Source organism: Crassostrea angulata, chromosome 10 (assembly GCF_025612915.1).
Source record: "Crassostrea angulata isolate pt1a10 chromosome 10, ASM2561291v2, whole genome shotgun sequence".
NCBI classification, from domain to species: Eukaryota; Metazoa; Mollusca; class Bivalvia; order Ostreida; family Ostreidae; genus Magallana; species Magallana angulata.
In genome coordinates this window covers 19810713-19826029 of record NC_069120.1, presented here as the reverse complement: position 1 = coordinate 19826029, position 15317 = coordinate 19810713, and the positions used below count along the sequence as shown (strand labels likewise).

The 15317-nt window shown below is 34.8% G+C and overlaps 2 protein-coding genes across 2 annotated transcripts in view; one reads left to right on the top strand and one right to left on the bottom strand.

Annotated features, from left to right (window-relative positions):
- LOC128164802 (regulator of telomere elongation helicase 1-like) overlaps positions 1-15317 on the bottom strand; it is a 29068-nt gene that overhangs the window by 4959 nt on the left and 8792 nt on the right. Inside the window, exons 5-31 of the mRNA XM_052828804.1 lie at positions 15115-15196; positions 14960-15020; positions 14154-14238; positions 12109-12193; positions 11651-11716; positions 11354-11510; positions 10545-10583; positions 10154-10232; positions 9853-9953; positions 9700-9761; positions 9150-9224; positions 8854-8932; positions 8264-8396; positions 8020-8133; positions 7790-7830; positions 7614-7699; positions 7443-7520; positions 7270-7347; positions 7012-7152; positions 1923-2038; positions 1713-1836; positions 1441-1609; positions 1034-1143; positions 883-918; positions 614-679; positions 356-478; positions 23-167 (exon numbers count right to left, since the gene is read on the bottom strand). Of these exons, the coding sequence (XP_052684764.1) occupies positions 23-167; positions 356-478; positions 614-679; positions 883-918; positions 1034-1143; positions 1441-1609; positions 1713-1836; positions 1923-2038; positions 7012-7152; positions 7270-7347; positions 7443-7520; positions 7614-7699; positions 7790-7830; positions 8020-8133; positions 8264-8396; positions 8854-8932; positions 9150-9224; positions 9700-9761; positions 9853-9953; positions 10154-10232; positions 10545-10583; positions 11354-11510; positions 11651-11716; positions 12109-12193; positions 14154-14238; positions 14960-15020; positions 15115-15196 (2531 nt within the window). The remainder of the gene's footprint in view (positions 1-22; positions 168-355; positions 479-613; positions 680-882; positions 919-1033; positions 1144-1440; positions 1610-1712; positions 1837-1922; positions 2039-7011; positions 7153-7269; positions 7348-7442; positions 7521-7613; positions 7700-7789; positions 7831-8019; positions 8134-8263; positions 8397-8853; positions 8933-9149; positions 9225-9699; positions 9762-9852; positions 9954-10153; positions 10233-10544; positions 10584-11353; positions 11511-11650; positions 11717-12108; positions 12194-14153; positions 14239-14959; positions 15021-15114; positions 15197-15317) is intronic.
- Positions 2060-7004, top strand: LOC128164803 (E3 ubiquitin-protein ligase TRIM71-like). Its single transcript, XM_052828805.1, has 2 exons — positions 2060-4413; positions 4733-7004. Exon 2 carries the CDS (start codon positions 5245-5247, stop codon positions 6748-6750), a length of 1506 nt encoding a protein of 501 aa, XP_052684765.1. The 5' UTR covers positions 2060-4413; positions 4733-5244; the 3' UTR covers positions 6751-7004.

The following is a 15317-nucleotide window of genomic DNA, read 5'->3' as shown; positions in this document are numbered from 1 at the left end:
AACAAGTCAAAGAGAGACATACTTCTAAAGAGATGGTAGTCCCGGGGGTTTTCTGTGAACAGTCCGGCCATCACCCCCACTGCCTGGGACAACTGTCCAGTCTTCTTGTACATACCCAGAGCTTTGGAGAAAGTCACATACGACTCCTTATTCAAACAACTCTTTACCTGCAAACACAGATGATCCTTTTACAGAATCTGCAGACCATTTAATGTTTAACAAAATTTAAAAGAGTCATCCAATACACTGAACAATAATCAATGTACTTCCTCATATCAGTCATATGCATACTGTAATATGATAAATTGCAATCTATGATTCCCTTTCTATCATTATCATCCTTAGACTCCCATACCTCTAGGATGTAATTCTCCGCAGACTGTAGATGGGAATTTGTCACAGCTGAGCTGACCTCCATCACCGATCCTGATAAATTCTGTCTGTTTACAGAGCAACTCTCTGACTCAGAATCTCTCTTCTGACAGATGAAATACAACAAAAAATTATTCGCTTTTCAAGATGACTCATCATATCACATAATCAAGTAAAACGCAGACTCTATAACTGATCATCTTGTTTTTTGTAGAATGCTATATGGATAATGGAGACATGCCTTAATCACAATTTTCTTCTTGCTGGGTATTTTCTTCATCATGGGCTTAGGTTTCTTGAATCCATACTATTACAAGAGAAAAATCAATTTTGCAGCTTTATACCAGTAATTCTCTAAAAATATGATCAACACAATATAGGAGCTGCGAGAGAGAGAGAGAGAGAGAGAGAGAGAGAGAGAGAGAGAGAGAGCATATATTACACCTACATATAGTATAGTAATAACATGATAACATGTACCGGTAAATGAGATATAATTTTGATTTATACCTTATCATCTGTTTCATCATCCAGATTCCCATCCTTCTGTGAAAAGCCAAAGGAATCATTTTACTACATAATGTTATATACATTTATGAATTATATTATTTCACCAAGAAAAGAAACTCTGCTGAGTGCTGACTGCAGATTTTACAATTACCTCTGATGAACTGAGTGCATCCAGGAGATTTCTTTTGTTAGAATCAACACTAGTTGTTGAAGGCCCTCCTTCATACTGAATCTTTAGCTTGGCTAAACTTTTTTCTTCATCTAATAAATAAGAATAATCAACTTCTTTAATCAACTATGAACATTAGAGAATAAAATGATGTACCTGGTGTATGCATTGAAATTGAATTGATATTACCTCATTTTCTAAAATTTGCAAGAAAAAAAAACACCTTGAAATTACTTTTTTGAAAAGAATCAAATTATCAACTTTATCAGATTGAATTTTTTTTTACAATGTATTTTTTGTAAAAGAGAAGTTCCATAAAAAGACCTCCCTGGCGGGTTTTCTCCAAACACAAATATGATAATATATGAAGAATTATATCATTTCATTACCTGCGGCTGACTGACAAAGACTTGGTACATGGGCTATCACACTGCCAGCCTTTGACAGTGAAGGTGCTGGACCGTGTCTGTTGACTGTGGGCATGAAATGGGCACCGTGACAGCCAGCCGTACTGACCGACCCTCCAGCTCTGTACTGTTTCTTGTCAGGTACGGGCAGCTGTTGTCCAGATAAATATGTGTGAAACGTTCGTTGAACAGCCAACATGCATTTAAAAAAAATAGATCACTAACAAATACACATTTATCAAAATAAAACTCACTGTTTGCTCTGCAGTTTTAAAGAAAACAATCATGTCCCTAATTGCACGTCCAAAAACGTCATATTTGTTGACATGAGGTCGAACCCAAACAGGAAGCTGGCGAAGCGCTGATTCTCCAGCAAATCTATATGGATTTTTTTTTATTTTCAATAAGAATCATGCAAAGAAACCTAAATTTTACATAGTAATGAATGTCTTTGCATTGCATACCTTTCGTCGCATAATAAAATAGCTCCGTAGTCTTTCCTGTGCCTGATGACCCGCCCCACAGCCTGATTGACAGCTCTGGATGCCTGCTGCCTGTACCATTCCTGTCCTGAGAGACTCTGAAAATCAAAGTGATGCGTTACAAGACAAGTGCTTCATCAGAAGGCAGGTCAAAAGTACCTCATTTCCAAAATTAACCCATTGAAATAACAACATACCGACTGTAAAACCAGGTCAAACTTTCATCTTTTAAAGCAGTCAAAAAGAGTAAAAAAAAAAAAAAACAAGAGGCCCATGGGCCACATCGCTCACCTGAGGAACAATAGGTATGATAAAATCAGATTAATGGAGTCATAATACAAACTATCTGGACAATGTACAATAATACATGTAGATCCTGTATAAATAAAATCCATTTTTCCTCTGGATATTCTTATGTTTATAATCATTAGTCCCTTTTCTAACAGGATGATTTTATAGTCATATCATATGTTGAGTATTGCAGTTCTCAAAAAGATCCTTAACAATTGTTTATTTATGGGATATAAACGTACGTTAAACTCTGAACTTTCTTGTGAGGCCAAAGAATTGTCCTGGGGCCAAAGTCTTAACAATTATAAAGAATCATCTGGCTGATTAGTTTCTGAGAAGAAGATTTTTAAAGATTTACCATATATATTCCTTTGTTAAACTTTGACCCCCATTGTGGCCCCACCCTACCCCCGGGGATCATGATTTTCACAACTTTGAATTTACACTACCTGAGGACGCTTCCACATAAGTTTCAGCTTACCTGGCTGATTAGTTTCTGAGAATAAGATTTTTAAAGATTTACTCTATATATTCCTACGTAAAACTTCGACCTTCCATTGTGGCCCCACCCTACCCTCGGGGGTCATGATTTTCACAACAATGAATCTACACTACCTGATGATGCTTCCACACAAGTTTCAGCTTTCCTGGCTGATTAGTTTCTGAGAAGAAGATTTTTAAAGATTAACTTTATATGTTTCTATGTTAAACTTCGACACCCCATTGTGGCCCCACCCTACTCCCGGGGATCATGATTTTCACAACTTTGAATCTACACTACCAGAGGATGCTTCCACACAAGTTTCAGCTTTCCTGGTCTTATGTTTCATAAGAAGGAGATTTTTAAAGATTTACTCTATATATTCTTATGTTAAATTTCGACCCCCAATTGTGGCCCCACCCTACCCCCGGGGGACATGATTATCACACCAATGAATCTACACTACCTGAGGATGCTTCCACACAAGTTTCAGCTTTCCTGGTCTTATGGTTCATGAGAAGAAGATTTTTAAAGATTTACTCTGTATATTCCTATGTAAAACTTCGACCTTCCATTGTGGCCCCACCCTACCCCCGGGGGTCATGAATTTCACAAATTAGAATCTACACTACCTGAGGATGCTTCCACACAAGTTTCAGCTTTCCTGGTCTTATGGTTCATGAGAAGAAGATTTTTGAAAATTTCTCGAAAAATTTTCATAAATTCCTAATTATCTCCCTTTGCAAAAGGGCTTGGTCCTTAATTTTCACAACTTTAAATCCCCTTAGGCTAAGGATGCTTTGTGCCAAGTTTGGTTGAAATTGGCCCAGTGGTTCTTGAGAAGATGTTGAAAATGTGAAAAGTTTATAGACAGACGGACAGACGGACGGACGGACAGACAGACGGACGACAGACAAAATGTGATCAGAATAGCTCACTTGAGCTTTCAGCTCAGGTGAGCTTAAAACAGCTTCAGAGTCCTTGCACCAGAACTTTGCTAAAAGGATAATTTTTGTGCTACCTGAGCTTGATTTACTACACACTGAATTAGCTTAGTGGTTGCAAGGGGAGTCTGGAAAAACCATTATGCAGGAAAGAAGGAGAAAATGGGAAGGTTTAATAATCCTGAACTACTATTGGAATGTCATATTTTTTTATAGCACCGGGTCTGTGCAGTACAACCCCCCCCCCCCCTTAACATTTTGGGGAATAAAATCGATGAAAATAGAACCTGGTTGGTTTTTTTTTATCAACCCTTCTTTGAAATTTTTTTGTAAAACTGCAACTCAATAAATCGCAATGTAGATGTATGGTTGAATATAGATGGGTGTTGAGAGGAGAACTTGCATTATAAAGAAATGAAATGATTGGACACTCAGATTTCAGGTAATTGGCAATTCCTACAAAATCTATGCTAAATGTATCTCTAGACAGTAGAAATAGGTTTGCAAAATAAGGCTAGATTTTGCCTTACGCGTAATATAGTAAAGACTCATTTTCAGAGAGAAAGTATCAACTCTATGTGTATATCTTATATAAGGAAGAATTTCCCACTTTAGCAGATGATGACAATATCATAAATAGGATGCAGAACAATCACCGATCAATGCACTTCACACAGTTTAACAAGTCTATGACCAGGAAATGATGAATGATATTTCAGAAAATCATTTCATACTTTGAAATATGCTGAATGGTCAGGTAAGAATGCATTAATTGTATTTTGATTAATTTCCATCAATACTGCTGAATTTGACTTTCCTTTATTTCTCTATCATTGCATGACATGTAGGTATTTTGAACATGTCTAAAAAGCCAATGAGGATAGTTTTTTTTTTTTACTTCTATTCCTTATCGATTATAAGCTACAAAACTGTGAGATTTTAAATTTTCAAATCTATAATTACTTTAATGGTTTATCTCCCAGGCAGGCATTTGTATCCATATAAATTGGCATCTAGTAAACTAATTACATTACATACAATATTTATTCATATACTCTTCCTGTTTCCCATTACAGTCAGATTATCTAAACAACACTTGTCTACAATAAAATGAGAAAAAAAATTTCTGAAGGTTAATATAATAGATCAGATCAGAATAATCACAAAATACAACAGAAATCCAAGCATCTTTATGTATAACCAGACTTCAACTGAAGTCCAAGTACAAGTAAAACCAGACTTCAACAGAAATCAAAGTATATGTAAAACCAGACTTCAACAGAAATCAAAGTACACATATAACCAGACATCAACAGAAACCCAAGTACATGTGCAACCAGACTTCGACAGAATTCCAAGTATATGTATAACCAGACTTCCTCAATGAGTTGAATTAGAAATCTGCTTTCCTTCCATCAAAACTTCCTTGCAATATTGGGAAATTAAACAAACTTGGTCCTTGTTACAAAAGTGTTTCATTCAGAGCTCTGTGTTCAAATCAAGACCTGCTCAAGAGTGCTTGGAGAAACCAGAAGCTGAATTCACTTAGGAATCCCTATGTACCTATAGTTTAAGCAACAATACAAGTATGGCAGACACCATTACATGTGCTGCCCATCCAGACAAGCTATGCGAGTCCTACTGCTTGCAGTGTGATGTCCCTCTATGTAGAGACTGCACCATGGGTATCCACCAGGAGCATAAGAGAGTAGACATTGTGGAAATGGAGAGCATAAAACAAGTCAAAAGAAGAGAGATTGAGGAGGACAACGCTGAAATCCAAGACATACTCATTCCACAGTTCCAAATGGAGAATGCCAGCATCGAAGACCAAATAGCAAAAACACTCATCCGATATGAATCCATAGAAGAATCCGCAGACGTCTACAGAAATGATTGGCACCAAGAAGTTGACAGGATATTTGAGGAGTACCACAAAGAAATACACCAAACAAGAGACAAGGACATTGCTCTGCTGAAAAACTATCAAAGAGATATAAAATACTCTCTCCAGACTATGCCAAATATAGTGGAGCACAACACAGAGATACTGCAATCAGGCAGCCATACAAATGCAGTCATTCAGTACAAATCGAAACTAACAGCGCTAAGAAAGACTTTGCCGAAATATGAAATGGGGATGTCTTCTTTTTCCACCCCTCCCATACAAACTGGACAAGGACTGTGTATTGAATTTGGAGGCATCAGATCATTTCTTGTATCTATGAGTTCCTATGAATCCCTGCAAAATTCCATGGGTCATCCAACCTATCAAACTAGATGTTTACTTGAGAGAGTTATTGTCAAAGCGGAATTCAGTTCTGAAGTTGACAATTTGAAGCACATAGTTTACAATGGTCGAAACGAAGTCTGGTTAAGTGGAAAAGATGGCACAATCAGACACATGAATATTCATGGAATAGATCTACAAACTCTAGAAGCAACCAATATAAAATACCAGGACATTGCTGTAAATTCTGAAGGAGAACTGATATATAGCGATTACATAAATAAATGTGTGAATATTGTGAGAGGCACCGAAACAGAAATTCTGTTTGAATCTAAATATGCTTGGCATCCACAAGGAATATTTTGTACAAAAGAAGGCCACATTCTAGTTACAATGAGGGTGGCAGGCGACAGCTGTTGCAAACTGGTAAGATACGATGGAGAGAAAGTCATCCAGGAAATTCAGTACGACAAATTTGGGAACTGTCTCTTTAGCAGAGGTTACAAATGTGTGTTCCTGGCAGAAAATAACAATGGTGACCTATGTGCTTCGGACACAAACTCCTGTTCCTTGATTGTTGTGAATAAAGCAGGAGATTTTCGTTATCGGTACTGCTGTGATCCAACACTGCGGAGGAAGCCGTTTGTCCCTCATCATATCGTTACTGATTCCCAGTGTCATATCATACTGTCTGATTACGTCAACAACTGTTTGCATATATTCCATAAAGACAGTCAGTATCTGAAGTGCATCAGCCATCCCGACCTTGACCTTCCTGTGGCCTTGACCATAGACAATGATGACAAACTGTGGGTAGGTCTGTATGTGTCAGGAAAGGTCAAGGTCATTCAGTATATGAAATGAGCAATTTGGAACCTCATTCACCATGAGAATACATCAATCACAATCAGGAAATGTACGATAACTATTTCTAGTGCTAACAAGTGTTGAATAATCCTATTTCCTGGTAAATACATGTACAAAGTAGATGTACCAATATGTGTCTGGAAATAGTCTATAAGGAAATGAAGGGTAATCAGGGATTAAACTAATTGATGCTAAAACTGGAGTGTTTTGATCTCATGATTTTTTTGAGTACTTGAACATGAAAGAGGTTTTATGTACCTTGAATCCCAATTTGCCTCTCGATTCGTCGAGGAACTGCATTTTCAGCACCACTTTGGGGTCCATGCGAGGAGGGAAGGGTAAACCGGTGATTATCACAGCGCGTCCATTGTTGTCTGCGAAGTCCAGACCTTCACTCACCTGTTCAAAAACAAGTTTTCACATCCAATTTAAAGTCAAAAACCAAATTGGATATCATTTACAAACTCTAGATTTTATATTATTGTATTTAATACACAACAAAGAAAAAATATTTACCTTCCCTCTACACACAGCAACGAAAATGGCTCCATTTAAAGCTGGGTCATTAATTTTTTCATAAAATTCCTCCATGACCTAAAAAATAATTTGTAGAAAAGTTATGTGTATGTGAGAGAGAGAGAGAGAGAAAGAGAGAGAGAGAGAGTATGTTAATGTGTTTGTCTTCTTACATCAGTGAAAGCCTGTTTTCCTCTGGGCTCTACAAGAATAGGTTTGTACTGGGTAATAGCGCTGTAGACACCATTTTGCTGGAAATTTTAAAACATACAATCCAATTACAATTATTTCTACTTTAATTTTAAAGCAATACAGACACTACTTATTTCAATTTTAAAACATACCTGCCAGTTTTCAATGCATTTTTCCATTATAGGGTACGACGGGAAAAACACCAAAAGACCATTTGGTACAACTCTAGCAAAATTGACTACAATAATACAAATTGTAATCATGTGTACTAAGAATATTCAATGGCATCAGAAAATCACTGGATTTAATATCAATTAAAAGTACAAACCTAATGCCTTTCCTAAAGAAGCTTGGTAGTTTTCATTGAACCTTTGCATAAAAAGTAATCAAATCATTGTGAAGATATCTAAAACAATAAATACTATTACATTCACAAACTTATCAAAGAAACAGTTTAATTAAAGTGCAGTGTGCATATTAAAAGAAGATTTTAAAAAGAAAATTTTGAACAAAATTGCTTTTTTTAATTTATCATTTCCACAGAATAAGAGAGCTGACCTGGTCTGATAGTTTGAGTTCAGAGTGACCCCATCTGGTCCCTTTTTGAGTGTCCCCACCCACACCTGGTGCTTGTCTATGACGTGGGGGTTCTCCAAGGTTACAGGAAAAGGACTAAAACAAATTAAAAACTAACAGATCAAATGACTGCAACACACAAAAGTAGCAAAGGCCAGCAGAAACGAGGGCATAAATGTTCATAATAAATGTGTATATGTGAAATCTACAAGGTGTAAATAATTACATCTGCATCTCTGAGCTGAAAGACTCAAGGGGTGAGAGGGTTCCACTGGTCAGTATCACACACTTCACCCCATGGGCTGTCAGGTCCAGCATGCTGTGTCCGGGGCTGAAGCACCAGTAACTCAGGGTCTTACCTGTAACAATGTAAGTCTTCATTTTTGTATTCATATGATGCATATGTGTTTTACCAATCAAGTTGCTTTTACACAAATGGATAATACATGCTCTTCATCAATATACATCCTTTTTTAAGGAATTGCAGGGCCAAACTCCTTACATATTAAATTGATTTTAAGTAAATATGCCAACTTATCTGATTCCAAAGTAGAGAGTGATTCAATCTTCATACTAACAATTCGACCTCATATTGTACAAAACATTATTAAACCAATATACTTCATTAGGATATATGTGTACATGGAAATTGATACATGTAAATCAAATAAATTTAGTAAGAATCAATTTGTATGAAGAGAAGGGAATTCAAAGGATGAATTTTTAAAATAAAAAGAATGTAACGATGAAGGAAAAATAACTGTAGTCCAATTCTATTGTGCTGTAACCATTAATTATGCCTGAGTATATACTGACCCAATTTATCAGCAATAGATGGTGTGGCCCAGGAATCTAACTTTCTCTTCTTGTTTGCCTGAAGAGGCTGAATATGAACCTAATAAAAAATTACACTTCAGTTTGACTATTTACTGGTACATCAAAGTCCATAAACAGAGAAACAGAAAAAAATCAGTTGATCCTGCCCTCAGTAATTTGAACATATTCACATATGATACTCAGTGTACAAGAAGTTGAAGTACAGTAGTTGAAATTATTCACACTGATATTTACATGTATAGTAGAGATATGAATGATATAAAATATATTCCTACCTTGTAAGATTTAGCCAACATCTGTTGTAGCTGAAAGACAGATCCCCCATCTGGTACCTCTCTACTGAAAACTACCTAGAGTGTAGAAAAATAAAACAGATCAAACCTTGTTGAAGAATATAATTAACACCAATATACCATTTATCTATTAGTGATATCATGATATGTCTATGAAACTCTCAGTGTCATAAATATTTATTATTTGATTGAATTCGGTAAATGTGGTTATTTACGATGGTGGTTAAGTATGCGTTTTCTATGGTCAAACAATACGCTTGGGTATTTAATACGCAGATGCATGATTTAGCACTCCAAAATTTTGAGTTTTTTTACCATATGCACTAAAGTATTTTACGCGGTTTTAAGATAACTGCGTGACTAGTGTAAATTTCCCCCACGCGTAAATAGCTACTTTTACAGTACCCCATTATCCCTCTAAATTGAGTATAATGGCAAATCATTTTTAGAACATCTATTTCACATAATTAAATTACACATACGTACATGTAGCTAACATTCTTCCATGATCATTTGGTGCTTAAAAACTTACCCGAAGAACATCTGACATCTTTGTCAAGCCTGCCCCTTTGGAGTGAAAACCCATTCCCGTGGCTGAAAGCAGAAGGCAAAAAACATGTTATTGAGTGAACTCCCTTTACAAGTGTGTTGTCTAGTATAGTATAATAAGACATGCTTTACTTACAGTCACTTGTGACATAGGAAATAATCTTGTCCAAGAGATCCAGAAAAAAGTTCTTTGTCTCAAATGCAATGTTGACTTTTGACAAGAGTTCAAAAATGAATCTGGAAGTAATTCACAAAATTCATGATTATATAACTTCTAATTATGTTTCACAATGAAAGATTAGCTTTTTAATTAAGTGTTCCTCATTCATACCCTATTATTTCAGGCAAAGAGACCATATTTGAAACAGAACACATACATGTATATTGAAACAAAAATTCACAATATTGAAAATTGGTTTTTATTTTCTGTTTCTTACACTCCAGGTTTAGTTAGCCCCTTCTCTTTGTTTGGAACCTCAATCTTGTCAATTTCTTCCTCCAGCTGTTTAAAGGTAGCTACAAATAATTAAAGATGACTTATGTAGCTATACAGAATGTCAAAGCACAAATTTGCATGTATACTGGTACATATAGGAACCAATATTCATACAAATTTTGGTATTCATCAATTTGATTTCTAATAGAGAATTTAGAAAACATGTTATGCTAAAATAGTAGAATTTTCTTGAATACTTATTGTCGATTCTTTTTTAGGGGAAAGATAAAACATGAAAATTCATTAAACATTTATTTACATTCATGAAATTCCTATTTAACTTCTTAATTATAAATGACATAATATACATAATACATGTACGTAACACTCACATTTCAGTCGTAGAACATCCTCCAAGGTAAATTCTGGCTCTGAAATTGGTAAAATGCAAATATTTATATATATAGTACCGATCAGACCAAACCTAACAGAAAGTAAACCCCAACTAAACCCTGGGTTTACTTTCTGGGTTTACTCCAGGTTTACTAGAGTGGACCCAGAGTAAACCCAAAACCCAGAGTGGACACAGAGAGTAAACCCAGTCAGAAGTATACCCCTGAAAGCAGACACTGTGTAACCGGAATATACAAGGGGCAGGAATTACAGGCAGTAGGATGGTAAGATAAAAGATGGGTCTGCCTTACACTTCAGTGCATACAGTTGACCTCAAAAGCAATTTCCAAGTAAACCCAAAGTAAACCCTGAGTGGACCCATATTTTCAAAAAGTAAACCAAGAGTAAACCCCAAGTAAACCCAAAAAGTAAACCCGGAGTTTAGTCAGAGTTTACTTTGGTGTTAGGTTGGGTCTGATCGGTTCTGTATACCAATTAGCATTTATCTATATTTACCAAGTTATGAAAAATTTTGTTCATCTTTGGGTGTAAATATTACAACTGTACTATGATAACATTGAGTTTTCATGCCTTCTGCATGACATGACTGTTTGGGAAATTTGCATGAAAAATCACCAGATTTTTCTGCAATCCCCAAAACTGTTTTCTATGTATGGACCAACAAAAATGGCATGATATTGTGTATTTGAAACTGAGTAATGAAAATGGATTATGAATTTGAAAAAGTAAAATAAAGTATGAAAAATATATCTCTTCTTATGCAACTTTTTTTAGTTAGTTAATAAACCTGGCATTGCACTGGAATCTGTCATTTCAACCAAGGCAGTTTCTTCAGTCTTGGCCATTTCAAATAGTTTTTCACCCAATCGATTCAACTCTTCAATGGCTGTTGCCAAATCTGCCGGGGACAAATCAAAAGAGGAGCTGTCCTCACAAATCTTCTCCTGAAGTATTGATCACAGAAATACATATTTATAATATAGTTAAAAACAAAGAACATGCAAATGCTATCTGCAATGACAAATGCTATCTGCAATGTCAATTCAATGTCCATTCACAGAACTCAGAAGCTTGGTGACCCTACCAGATTGTGGGCCTCATCAAAGATGACTATGTTTCCTTGTACTTCTACACCATGAGCTTTTCTTGACTAAAACAATAAAAAAACAACTTTTCTTATTTGAAAAGTTTACTGATTCATGCTGCATGTAACTTAGAAAAAAAGTTGACCAAAATAGTTCAAAGTCAAAGACATTATCTAAAACAAAATTGGATTTTTATACCTTAAGAATCAACTACCACTATTCCAATTAACATCATGCAATCAAATAAGTTTAAAAGCAATTTTGTTTAAATATATTATTCAATAATTTATATATACCGGTAGTTACATTTACTTCCATACTCTAGTCTCTATCAATCGATATTACAATCTAAGAACCACTCTTTTTGTACCATAAAGAATGTACAATAATGTGTAGTTCATTTACATGTCTCGCTTCTAAAAATAAGAAATGTAAAATTATTCAAAGAGTTTAGAACCTTAGCATCAAGAAGATAATTGTAAGGCATGAAAATAACATCAGCATCATTCTTCAACTCCTTGGCAATGTAGTATGGACAAACCCTAAAAAAAAAAAAAACAAAGTACAGTAAACCTCTGTTAAAGCGAAGTGGATGTACTTCATTATATCCATAATTTGTTATATCCGTATAATAATTTCATGATAAAAATTAAATTTTAGGGAATTCACTGTATACTTGTTTTCTTTTACAAGATTATAATTTATTCTAATTGAGGTTTATTTAAAAATACATTACTTAAATACCTTTCATAATCCAATTGTAAATTGAAAAATTTGTACGAGAATAAATTAATTCATACTATTATGTTAAATGGTAGTACATGTACAAACATTTAAAAATTGTAAAGAAATTCATTATAAAAGTGTCAAATTTTGTTATTATTCACCTCTACGTGACTCAAAACCAGTTCGCTATATCCATAAATTCGTTATATCCGAATTTGTTATAACTGTCAAATTTTGCAAAGATTTGTTAAGAATTTTACTGGGGACTCAAAAAAACTTCGCTATATCTGATAATTCGCTATATCTATGTTCGTACTAAACGAGTTTTACTGTAATATGATTTATTCATTTTAAAAGATCTAGTGAATAGTATCAATACATGTATCCAGTTCATGCATCTTAGGCACAAAAAGTATGACATTTTCACTAAATCTCTCATGTTATATTCTTATCTATATATTTTGACCTTTTTTTTCGTAAAAAAATAAAAACTACAGCTTGAAATAATTTCAACCTTTATCCAAATTCAGTTTCTCTCATCATTTATCATACTCAAAAACTCATGTCTTATAAAACCAAAATAATAATGCCCTATTCAAGATGCGAACAAACAATTGTAAACAATTATTGTAAAATTCTTTGGATTGGTTTTGGATGCCAACCACACATCATTTGTTATCTCATAATCCAAAGCTGTAACAATCTATATGTAGTTCTGAAAAATCAATTGAACACTGAATGAATCTTGTACTGTTTTTAACCAAAAGAGCGCCAACTCCATTTATTACGACTGGGAGTGATACACAGTATAGCTAATGGTTTAGGGTTATTGATGGGTAAGAACACACAGACGTTCCTACTGGGCACAGCAATAGCTCTACTACAGAACTGATAAGATCAACAAAACATAAAAGACATAATGGATGTGATTTTCAAGTGAATTCCTCAACCTCAACTGAACATATGCTCAAGCAGGCAGGAGAAATGAGATCCAAACTTAAATTAAAAGCATGGTGTCATCATAGATCACAGAGCTCTGCTCAGCCAAGTCTTTAATTGAATAAATGCTTCTTCTTCTTTATCTCAGAAGATAAATGATAGATTTTGTCTTTAAAACATTAACTTGAACCGTTTAAACAACAAAGGATCCAGATTTGTAGATTTGTGTATCAACTCAATGAAATCATCAAAAATTTATGTTCATATTATTAGTGCAAAATGAAACCACAGCAATAGTCTTATTGAAGTTGCTAAAAAGTTAAAAAAAGAAATCATTGACAAAAAAAATCTTTAATTCGATTAAACTGCTTTTCTGTTGCTCTAGGGATTTGTGTGGTTTTTCTTGATGTTACTCCCAATTTTGTAGTCTTACAGTATGGCATTTTGAACCACAACACATATATCAAGTCTGCTATAATGAAAGCTAAAACATGACTCTTTGTGTTGAATGGAATCAATCATGTTTCAAAGAAAGCGCCCATGGGCCAGATTGCTTGCCTCAGCAACCTGAGCAACAGCATCCAACTGGACCCTAATAAGCTTTATGGTTGTTTGGAGAGTTTAAAAAATTAAACAAGAAACCACAATACATTCTACTCTAGATGCAAGCTACATGGAAATTTCTTCAGTTATTCTTGAACAAAGTTTACTGACACACATATACAGAATACAAGAGGAGCAGATGACAAAAAAGAATATCACTGGATGTGCCAGCTCAGATGAGAAATATATGAACTTACAACAATAGGTTAGAACTAAAATACAACAATATCGTACCTTTGTTTTTCTCCATATCGCACCATATCTTCTATGTCCACCACATCTCCAACTAACTGCCGTGGGTCACTGTTGCGCTTGATTTCTGAAACAGTTTAAACCATCTACATACAGCATAAATTTGCAATTTGAAACAATATCCATGTAAAGGGCATGGTGATTTTTTGTAATTAGCCTCTCCTTATAAATTTTATCAGAACCTTATACTTATATGTAGATGTACATTAGCTTGCTTAAAATTTCTTTAAAATTTGTAGTCTCCATATTTTTCAAGACCGCCCTATGCTCCACAAGGAACAAAGAAGACTAGGTAAGTCTATTCTTCAAGAGAAGAATTTTGAAGTTTTCTCCACCTTTTACTTTTACCGTGAAGATTGAACTCCTGTTTCTGCCCCTTGGGATTGTTTTAAACAAACTGAATCTCTCTTATATAGTGAAGCTTTGGTAAAAGTTTTGATATTGCTGGCTATCTGGTTTATGAAAACATTTTTAAAACACACCACTCTACTTGCATTGTTTCCAAATTATTTTCCCTTGTTTAGGGATCTGGTCCTTTATCTTAATAAGTAGCAAACCTTAAAGCCCGCACAGGTTTGGTTGAAATACCAGTGAATGAAATTGGCTTTGTGGTTTAGGAGAAGAAAATGGGACTTGGGGGATGAAGTTAAAAATGTAAATGGTTAAGGAAGACTCTACAGGGGATCAGAAAAATAGTTCTGGTGAGATAATAATTCAACAAAAAATATCTAGATTACCCATAAATGAGATAAGTGTGCTTAATCATATGTAGTGAATTACATGCTTACCTTCGAAATGGTTGTAATAAAAACATGTCCTCCCTGCCACTTTTGCTCTACACATGTGCACCTAATGGAGAATATAACACAGTAAAATTAGAGCCAGTGCAAAAAGATCAAACTCCACAAATTACTGCATTAATTGATTTTTTTAAAAAGAATACCTTGGCAGCATTACTCATTTCTTTCCTGACTTGTTCATGAATACACAGCTGTTCCCTGGAACCTATAACACTGACTTTTACCCTGGAAGAAAAGGACATGTCTATTCCTTAGTCTTAAATACATGTATTTTGGCAACCAAATATAGACATCTATAAGCCTTATTACAATTTTTAAATGTTGCAATTGTTTTTAAAAAACTATA

Coding starts and splice junctions, on each gene's coding strand:
- LOC128164803 (XM_052828805.1), top strand. CDS start 5,245: ATGGCAGACACCATTACATGTGCTGCCCATCCAGACAAGCTATGCGAG.